Source organism: Pararge aegeria, chromosome 14 (genome assembly GCF_905163445.1).
Source record: "Pararge aegeria chromosome 14, ilParAegt1.1, whole genome shotgun sequence".
NCBI classification, from domain to species: Eukaryota; Metazoa; Arthropoda; class Insecta; order Lepidoptera; family Nymphalidae; genus Pararge; species Pararge aegeria.
In genome coordinates, this window is record NC_053193.1 from 13582631 (window position 1) to 13593903 (window position 11273).

The following is an 11273-nucleotide window of genomic DNA, read 5'->3' on the forward strand; positions in this document are numbered from 1 at the left end:
CTGCAAACATCGTGAGGAAACCTGCATACCTGAGAGTTCTCCATAATGTTCTCAAAAGTGTGTGAAGTCTGCCAGTCTGCACTGGGCCAGCGTGGTGGACTACGGCCTTAACCCCTTCTCATTGTGGGAGGAGACCCGTGCCCTGTAGTTGGCCGGTAATGGATTGATATAATGATGAATCTGAGATTAACATGGGAGTATGGCAAATTTATTGGTTTCTGTCATAGAAACAATTCATACACAACATGATACAAATTCACAAAAAAATACTTATCTCCTTACGTAATAGGATATAATGTTTGATTATCTGATCGAAATATTTCAATGTAATTAAAATTTTATCGACAAAAATTAATTCACAACATCGCGACGATTTCACAAAATGAGGTTTAGTCAATGAGTAGGTATACTCGACTAATTTTATAATTGTGCGTAAATAATTCATGATAAAATTCAAAATTCAAGGACTATTTTCACCCACAACATTTAGTACATAATGTCAAATGCATGCATATATGCATAAAAGCTTTTATACTCTGTGTGTTAGAATTTTTAAAGTGGACAGCTCATGCATATTCTATGAGCACGCCATAAACTAGAGCCATTTGTTTTTATGGTATAATGCTATTTTAATAAAATAATATTAAAGTGACGCTTATTCTTTGGTCAATATCGTCGTAGCCAATTTAAACAATTACTTAAAATCTTATAGAAATGTATCTTTTCCAATAATATAATATAGTGACCAACTTACCGATAGACAATGAGTAGCCTAATCTGCTAAATACTGAAACATGTATCTTGGACATCGAACCTATTTTTTCTATTTTCTTATTCGATATCTTTTTAATATAATAAAGTACTGAGTAGCACACTGAAGAGGTGCGCGTAATTAGGTTACTTTTATACTGATAAATTGTCTTATTTTCTTGGAATCGCCAACGAATTTGAAAGCGTCGCCATCTTTGTTTGGAACTAACGGAACGTAACTCTTTATAAAACGAAGCAGACAAAAAAAAAACAAATAATAAGCGTTCCTTAGTGATGAGAGTCACTTCAGACAGTAACTAAATATTTCCTCTAATAAAAAAAATCTGCTAACTACATTTATATTTACCATCTGGCTAGATTACAGCCACAATGTTACTTATTTATTCTATTTAGAATACTTTATAGCTCATACAGATTACAGGTAAATTTTATAAGCGAAGAGGATTAAAACTTTGTAATTATGCTAAAGCTGTCTTTTTCCTAAAGTAATCTCTTTGAGGCAGGTTTTTGTGAAAGGATTTGGCTGACCTAAGACGCGGAAACATACTATAAATATATATTTTTTAATCCAGCCTGGTTTACAATTTTTTTACATTAAGCATACCACACTGATTATATTATAAGCAAAATGATTAAAACTTATAAATGTGTTAAAGGTGAAAGGACTTTGCTGACCGTAAACGTGGACACTTCATCCTATCAACCCATTACCGGTCCACTTTACAAGGCACAGGTCTCCTCTCACACTGACAAGGTTTTAGGCCGTAGTCCACCACACTGGCCCAGTGCAGACTGGCAGACTTCACACACTTTTGAGAACATTATGGAGAACTCTCAGGGATGCAGGTTTCCTCACGATGTTTGCAGGCTGAAGCAGGTGATATTTTAATTGCTTAAAACGCACATAACTTAAAAATATTACAGGTGCGTGCTGGGATTCGAGCTCGCCCCCCCAAAGTGAAGTCGAAGTCCTCTCCACTGGGCGATCACCGCTTCATGTTCGTCTAATTAATAATAACCTACAAAATTCTTATATAACATTAAGATAATGTAGTAAATAACAAAGTTTCGGTTTAGTTCGGATTGATGGACTCCACATGCCTTTGAGAACATCATAGAGAACTCTCAGGCATGCAGGTTTCCTCACGATATTTTCCTGCACCACTGAAGCAAGTGATATTTTCGTTGCTTAAAACGCTCGCAACTTAGAAAAGCTAGAGATCCTGGGATTTGAACTCGGCCCCCTGAAAGTGAAGCTGAGGTCCTAACCACGAGGCTATGATCAATAAGTTTCTGGGCACAATACTTATGCCTCACTCATACAGAAGAAGGATCGCTATGTAGCGATAAGGCCACAAAATTGTACTCTCTTGATATGTATTTATATCTCTGTAACTACTTTTCTTCTTCGGTGTACAATAAAAGTGTAAATAAAATAAAAAAAATAAAGAAGGATCTGGTGGCTAAGACCCTCCAGGCGGCACTATACGGCAGAACTTACGTATCTCGACACAGGCTTGCGACTGGCGTAATACTCGCGATCACTGCTGGCATACGTCACTTTTGTATGTTACAACTGTGTGGAAAACTGACGGTTGCGAGAAGTGATCTCGAGATTTACGTCGCAAGCCTGACGCGAGATACGTAACCACGCTGCGGGTTTGCGGGTTTGATTACACCAAAGTTTATTAATCGGTCACTGGACATTTTAATCAGCTGATTGAAATAAAGCGGATGCATATTATAATTAAACTAATTGGTAAATTATGAGTGAATTGGGATATATTTTGGACTATCAACCGAAATTGCTTGCACAATAATTATAGAGACACTGGAAGCTAATTAAGTTTGATATGACTTTAATAGGAAGAATAGTTTTGGGTGCGTTTTAATTGATTCATGCGGTGATAGCGCATTGGTTAGGAGCTCGACTTCACTTCCGGTGGCCGAGTTCGAATCCCAGCAAGCACCTCTAACTTTTCTAAGCTATGTGTGTTTTAAGTAATTTAAATATCACTTGCTTGAACGGTGAAAGATAACACTGTGAGGAAACTGAATGCTTGAGAGTTGCTACATAAAGTTCTCCAAGGTATGTGGAGTCCACCAATCCACACTGGGCCAGCGTGGTTGACTACGGGCTTAACCCCTTTTCATTCAACCCGTGCTCTGTAGTGGGCCGGTAATGGGTTGGTGTGATGATGATGATTATAAATGTTTTTGTTCACAACAACAATTAAGCCTGCAACGAAATTCATATGCCTGGTAACCCGCCAACTAGCGTTTATACCGCATGGTGGGCGATTTTTTTTATTTCACTACAAAATAGCCCATGACTGCTATTTCGACAAGCGGTAAGTGAGAATACAGTCCAAAATGGTTGCGGGCTAACCTGTGTCCTTTAAAAGGAGTCATTTGGCACATTTAATAAGGCACATGTCTTCTCCCACAATGACGAGGTTTTAGGAAGTAGCCCGCTTCGCTGGTCAAGTGCGGGCTAACCTAGTTTTCGCGACATCGCACCGGAACACTAAATCGCTTAGTGGCTCGTCTTGGTCGATAGGGTAACTAGCCACGGCCAAAGCCTCCCACTAGACTAGACCAGAGAATATGGAATACTCTAATTTTCATCATGAAGTTTCCCTTCACCGTTAAATCAAGTATAATTTAAGAGATATAGAACGCACATAACTCCGAACAGTAAGAGGTACGTGCTGGGGGATTGAATTTGTTGTCACGGAAAGTGATGCCCAAGTCTTACGCACTAAGCTATCACCGTTTTACATCACTTATGCACGGCTGCACAGCTTTACCGAATCTGCCGATTATTTTTGCCTAGGGACAGCATATATCCTGGAGTAGGGATAAATAAATAAAATAAATAAATGAAAAATATATACTACGACACATCGCCATCTACCCTCAAAGTAAGCGTAGCTTATGTTGTAGGTGCTGAAATAGCTGATGAATATTTTTATAAATACAATACACATAGATACTTATAATATACAGATAAACACCCAAATACTTAAAAACATCCATGTGTGATGAACATGGATTACAAAAATTTTCCAGTTTTGGGAATCGGGCCCACGGACTCGAGCTCAGGAAGCAGGGTCACTACCCACTGCGCAAACCGGCTGTTAAATACTTTTACATATTCTATAATACAATATTTTAATATTTACCCCGGAAAAATAACTTTTTCCGACTTATTTTAACTACTACTAGTGATTAAAATTTCGAAGGATAAAAAAAAAACATTAGAAGTTAATTATAAACACTATGCATATTAAGGCAAGTTAGGGAATTGCAATTCTTCAGGCGACAAAATCACGTTAGGGTAATTACAGTAAAATTCACCCTGATTCCCCAAAAAGGGCCACATTTTAAAGATACTGTACCTTTTTTGTTTAACGCGAGGTACCTATAAATTTTGCGGCGCGCGATGTCGACCCTTATTTTCACAGCGCCCGAACGTTAAGGACAGTGCACACAAGAATTATGTTGGATTATGTATTTTTTTCTGTTTTCAAGATATATTTTGAGAGCGAGTTTTATAAGCTGCAGTTGTAATCGTAAATTACAAGGAATAAGGTTAAGTTTGTTGTGGACTGCTTTTTAGAACATGGGCGCATTCGCGCCCTCCGTAGAATTAATATGATGTTGACAAAACGACGTAGTTATCTCCCTCCCACAAAATAAATCACTATTTATATTACAAATGCAAAAGTAAGTTTGTTTATTTGCTTGTTTGTTACTTATGTTTAGCTCTCCCACCACTTGTACAGTTTGCACCCTGGCGGTTGACGTAGGATACTATTTTATATATAAAAAAAATAGTTGCTGTCAGTAAATGGGACTTTATATATATTAGATAAAAAAAATGCATATGATTTTCCAAATAAGCGCAGCATTTCAGTTAATTACATACAATTCAAATAGTTTTTATTTTATTAAATGTATTTATTGTTCATAGCAACATGTACAAGCGGGCTATAAATTATTTCTGAAGCATTGGATCACATGATAATCTTATCCAGTATCTAAAACAGTATTAGGTATGTCAAAGTCAAAGTCAAATATTTCTTTATTCAAATAGGCACATAGGTGGCACTTTTGATGTGTACTATACATGTAAAATATGACATAGAAGTGAGTTGATGGCGATAACTAAATTCGTCAACCTCAAACTAAAGCTACAAGGGTTCCAAACGCGCCCTGGTCTAAGAAGAAGCCCACAACAAACTTCGCCGGTTGTTGTTTTTTTTTGTTTTCACCATCTCACATTGTCATTTAAAACTATTAAAGAACCAACCTGGTTAGAGCAAAAATTAACACCAAAGCATTTTTATCGTTGTCGTAGTCCTTAATAATATAATAGGACTTTTCTATAAGCTTACGTTTAATACAAACTTTGAACTCTTTCAGAGAAATCTCCAAGATCTGGTAGTTTATTGTAAAATTGTATACAATTTCCTTTAAATGAATTACTTATTTTATGTAGTCTAGTACATGATATACACTCTTACAAACTCAACTACTCTTACAAAAATGCTACTATAATATAATTGTTACTCACTTTATTAAAAATAGAAATATAAATAAATAAATATACTACGACAATACACACATCGCCATCTAGTCCCAAAGTAAGCGTAGCTTGTGTTATGGGTACTAAGATAACTGATGAATAATTTTTATGAATAATATACATAAATACTTATAATATATAGATAAACACCCAGACACTGAAAAACATTCATATGTTCATCACACAAATATTATCCAGTTGTGGGAATCGAACCCACGGCCTTGGACTCAGAAAGCAGGGTCGCTGCTCACTCCGCCAATTGGCCGTCAAATATGAGTATGTGACTGTTCAAACTTCTTTGTAAAATATTATACTAATGTGAACTAAGTTAAAACCTATGGAATACATTAACATCAACATAAATAACGATCTGATAAGTAGTATTATTAATGAATTCGATACTTTTATCATATTTTAATTTTTCATACATAGAAAAATCAAAGAAAACAAAAGATATTCTTGAGTAATCACACAGGATCTGGTTACTTATTATTCTACACCTTTGTCCTGTTTTATAGTTTCAACTTATCAAGTAAAGCAATAGAACTGTATTCGTATAAATCTTGTCTTCTGTGTAGACCGTCCCGATACCCTTCGGACATGTTAGGTTAGAGATACAAATTACCCTCAATTTTTAATTATAATTACCTATGAAGAATTATTATACCGTCTATCCATGCCTTAAAAACCCATTTGGCTTCATACAGTCGCTCTAATGAGTAAAAATATTAATAGCCATGTTATTAATTACAATAGCGAAAGTAATTTATTACATTACCGAAGCTTAATCGCCCTGCAGGAACAAGCTGGAGTATGTAGACTCAAAATACCGATTTATGGGTACGTGGAAATATAAACTTTATTACATATTATGTACGGACTAAAATGCCTTCTGTAATTAACACAGTCTGGAGCCAATATTTAGCGTTACAAATAGTTTCAAAGTCGAAGCATTTTGTAAATGTGCATTATATAATATTTAGCGTAAAGCATAGAGAGCACAGGCCAACTTGGTCGTGATATTTGAATAATGATGGCGCGCCATAAATGGGTTCGAAGTATCAATATTGGATTCAAACGTAGATCGTCACGCCAGTTTGTCATTCGGTGCTATTGAGCCCAATACAGGACACGAGTTTCCTCCCAGAATAAGTAGAGTTTAGGCCGTAGTCCACTATGGCCTAGTGCAGATTGGTAAACTTCACACACCTTTCAGAACTCACAATCAGGTTTTCTCACGATGGTTTCCTGAACCTTCAATTAAAGCGCACATAGCTCCGAAAAGTTAAAGTTGCGTGCCGGGATCGAATTCCGTCTCCGTGCAAAGGAGACCGAACTATAATATAGGTATCATTTGCCTTCGAACGCGTGAAATCCGAGTCTCGGCATATTACGCATTCTAATGGACAGCTTTGGATTTGCGCATTAGCAAAGGTGCGCCTCAATGTACAATGGTCCATACAAAATTTACTAACATGATAATAGCAGGAGAAGAGGTGAATGCATTATGGATTTGCTTTTAGCAAAGCTTTGATTTAGACCGCATACAAACCCAATGATCGGCTTGATAGTGAATAATTGGGATTCTAAACGGATCGGAATTTTAATCGTTAAATTATTAGGCCATTTATAGAGGCATCGTGAATCCAATTAATGTACTTTACTAAGAGTATGAGATTTGTACGCTCGCAAACGCAATGCCGTTTTCGATTACCCATTTACTTTACCGTCAAAGTAAAATGGAACTAATTGTCCTCGTTTTAAAGCAGTAAGTTCAATGAGTGGTTTTCTTTTCTCACATTTTCTGTTTCTCCTTGTCTGTTCCTGATTTTTTTCGGGGAATTACTAAAAAGTTCTTTCAAACATTCCACTCAGAACTCTGACTGTGAAAGTGAGAATGAACCGAAGCTTTAAACAAGATAAATGAGGTACATTTGTAACCTCCGCATAAGGAATGCATGCCATCTTTTTGCAACAAGGATCTTTATACTACATCACTATCAAAAAACTGTAACTACCTGTAGGAAACTGTTGCGTACTATCACAAAGATATTTGACGCCATTTATCTACCTGCAACATGTAACCTACGTCATACAAAATCAAACTATTCAATACTTTTCGGGTACCGTCAGACCGCCTAGGCGTCCATTTAACATTCGGAACAAAATTAAAACACTTTGAGCGCAAACAATCGAAAGCAAACGCGTGTACGTGCGCTGCATTCGGAGCAATAAAAATCGGAAAATTGTTGAACGCATTAAATTTTTAGAGCCTCGTAAAATACAACAAAAGTTATTGGCAGATTTTTTATTCGGCGTAAAGTTGAGTGTTGAATATTCATACGTGGTTTGATGCACGGATCAACGGTCCCCGTTGTCCGAAATAATATTTGTCAAAAGTTAATATTATATTGTGACGTCATGAATTGGGTACGTCCGCATTCGTATTTTGTATGATTCCCGTTACACGGTTATTGGAAAACTTTATTACCGTAGGATTATGAATAAATATAAAACTGGTGAATGCTTAATTTTATACCAAAATGGATCTGTAGTTTTTATTTAGTTATCCATTGCAAAGTGCAGTCGTATTTTTAAACTGCACTTTGCAATGGAGATTTATGTAAATGTTAAAATTTAGTTTTATTTAGAAACAGCTATTCAAAGCAACAAGAAAATGAATTAAACTATTCGGTTCATGACGTATGCTTTATTAATTATCCATCCTTCATTTCATGGGATTATCCACCGCGAATATGGTCTAATGAATTATGGTCCAGCTCATAATTTTTCAACTTATTGCCGCTGTCCCACGTTATAATATGATGTCTGCACAAAATGTCTGCTTCAAACATTATGTTTTGTTTGTGGCATATTTGTAACAACTGTCTGATCCTCTTAGCAACATATTGATATAATAATATAGTAAAATAAAACATCTGCTTATTCTAATTGTTAAGACTATCGGTTCAGTGAAATAGAAATTAGAAATAGTTCAGATTAATATAAACTCACTCAAATATCGAGTTGATGTCACCCATAAGCTGTTTGCCGGAATTACGTGAATTACCCAAGAGGACGGTACAAAACCAATAAACTTTTAACACAATTTCATTCAACTAATCATCAAAGCAACTAAAAAAACTCATAAGTGTGTTTGTTTGTCCTTTCTTAAAGCCTTAACTAAGCAACCGATCAACTTGATTTTTAGCAAATAATGCAGTTTTTTGGTACCTGAGGATAGAAGTATGTATTGAGTAATTTAATAGCCGTATTTGTAGTATCTTCGAATGAAATTAATTTTTCTGCGTCATAATGAGATTTAGAGACCTTGAAACATAATTCCGTTGACTTAATAGACACGATTTATTCTCAAAATTACGTATAACATGATGTACCATCATTTGGCAGCGTTCCCGGAAGATATAAAATTACGATGAGCTTCTATGCCGGATCGCGGGAAATTGGAATTTGTTAATGCACTAACAGATATTGCATTACTGAAGATATTTGATCTGAAAGCCATAATTAACATCTATATGTTGATGAGCAAGATATATGAAAGAATACCTCGCTATAAATAATTTTATTAATCGTTTACCGCCTCGCTACGCTTTGATACCTTTTTTCGCATATAATACGACTGATTCTGAAAGAGGGAGATTGTGGGACTCGTTATACAATGTTAACCAAACAAATTAAATTCACTTTACCGTCTTAGACTGCATCATCACTTTCCAGCAGGTGAGATTGCATTGAAGGGCTAATTTGTAGTGGAGTTCCAAAGTCCTAGGTCTTGAGCCACTTATCCATTCATCATCATTTCAGCCTACGGAGGTCATTCTCAGAAAGCTATACCACACCCAATAAATTGCTTATGCATTCTGTTAAAGATACTTAAAATCTAATAATAAAATATTTGAAACGAATTACTTTTATTCGTTGAATATCTAACAAAATATTTATCTTATCACTTGCCATTAAAACCAAAACAACCACATATAATTATGAGGCTATGTTCCAGATTTTGTAAATTATCACATTCTTCAACAAAAGGGTCTTTGTTTGCATTCTCAACGTACATTATACGGTTTCTTTGTATTGCCATATTGTAGTATCTTAATGTGAGAAGATAAAACCAACAAATGTTTTGGATGTGCATTTGAAATGTAGCATGCGTATTTTGTTATAATAATCTCATAATGTATACGAAACCCCTTATAAAATCTCTACGTATTGGAACCGTGTATGTATATGTAATGATTTGTTCACATTTCTGGAATGAAGCAAATACATTTTAGCACTGCTCTGTAATGAATGCAACATTATTCCAGTAACTGAAACGGATCTCTTTATGATAAATATTTGCCATATGGTTAATTTTTAAAGATTTTTCATTATAAACGCCATTACAAAGTCCATTGCAACAAGCTGGATATGGCAAGATAAAAACAATAAATTAATTACCGCACTTAGTATGTATTAAATAAATGAATTTTCATTAATTACAGGAGACCTACTTTGCTGTTTTAATATTCCTGCTGGGGAATAATGAGGCAGTAAGATTACATAATCTATTTCAATTTTTGGATGGTTACAAATCTGAACACAACTTACAAGGTTTCCTACACATCGGCGAAGACTACGCTGTTTTTTTGAGGAAACCAAAATCCCATGATAAATTATTAATATACGAGCTGGATGAAGCTAAAAACGTTGAAAACACTAGCAATAAACCAAGATTGCTTGCGATATCACAAGTGCCCGTTGAATACATTAAAGAACAACTCAAGAAATATAGAGAAGAGTTGTATAGAGCGAAGTATGTCGATAACAATGTTGTGCCAGGCACTGAAGTGAAAACGTTAAGAGAATGGCAGATTGACAGAGCTTTAGATTTACAAAAAGGATTAATTGCTGCGAAACCGGTGATACTGAGGACTTTAGTACTTCAATAAATAATTAAATATCCAAAAAGGATTTGGTATTTTGGTTTCAATAGCACAAATGTTGCTGAAAGTACACTGCATTATCTAAGCACCTATTCTTATTGCTGTGACTGATGATTAATTGTTATCAATCCAATATCGGCCCACTATAAGGCACGTGTCTCCTCCCAGATCGAGAAAATTTTACCGTAATTCACTGTGGCCTAAAACAGATTGGAAGGCTTCACACGCGACATTATTGAGAACTCTTAGGCGTACAGATTTCTTCACGATGTTGCACCAAACTCAGTCTCAAGAGGTCGCTTAAATTATAGTAATAGGTCGGATAAATAGTTTGCAATAAATTAAAATTTAATACGTCATACCTACTGTAATCCAAGTAATCCTGTTGATGTCAATTCGCAAAGCAATTAGGATTAACTAGTATAGTAACAACTGTGATACTTTTTATTGTGCTAATAACAAAATTAAAATAGCAGAACTAATTGTGGGATGAGGTGCTAATTTAACTTCATGCTCTGCAAGTCGATTTTTATTGTCAACTATTTTTTCATAATTTTTTTTAACATGGAAAAAGAGTATTAATAGCAGTTTTAATAGTTTAAAGACTAAACAAAAATAACGAAAAATTATTGAATTAACTATATTTTACATCAACATACTACCAGCATATTCATGAATACTAAACTAACATTCTAAGCTCCAATACGATGGGTAGGGTTACTATCAGGAATGCATTTGCGTACAGAATACCTTTTATATCCTCTATACGTGCGGCAACACCGAGCTCACTGATTTACTTACATTTTGTATTTTTGTACGTCAACGAGGTTTTGAACCTTAAAACGCTTATTTGCCTCCCATTTTGACGGGCAACTTTTTGTTACTCGGAATACATATTCATTGTATTAAAAATAATCGGAGTTTTATAATAATAATAATAATAATAATAATAATAAAAT

At 35.2% G+C, this 11273-nt stretch overlaps 1 protein-coding gene across 1 annotated transcript; it reads left to right on the forward strand.

Moving 5' to 3' along the window:
• Positions 1 to 7711: 7711 nt before the first annotated feature.
• LOC120629479 lies at positions 7712 to 10320 on the forward strand. The gene is made up of 2 exons (XM_039898420.1): positions 7712 to 7792; positions 9874 to 10320. The coding sequence occupies exons 1-2, from the start codon at positions 7715 to 7717 to the stop codon at positions 10318 to 10320; spliced, it is 525 nt and encodes a 174-aa protein (XP_039754354.1). The 5' UTR covers positions 7712 to 7714.
• Positions 10321 to 11273: the final 953 nt, after the last annotated feature.

Coding starts and splice junctions, on each gene's coding strand:
- LOC120629479 (XM_039898420.1), top strand. CDS start 7,715: ATGCACGGATCAACGGTCCCCGTTGTCCGAAATAATATTTGTCAAAAG. Junction 7,793..9,873: donor ATTGTGACGTCATGAATTGG/GTACGTCCGCAT, acceptor CATTAATTACAG/GAGACCTACTTTGCTGTTTT.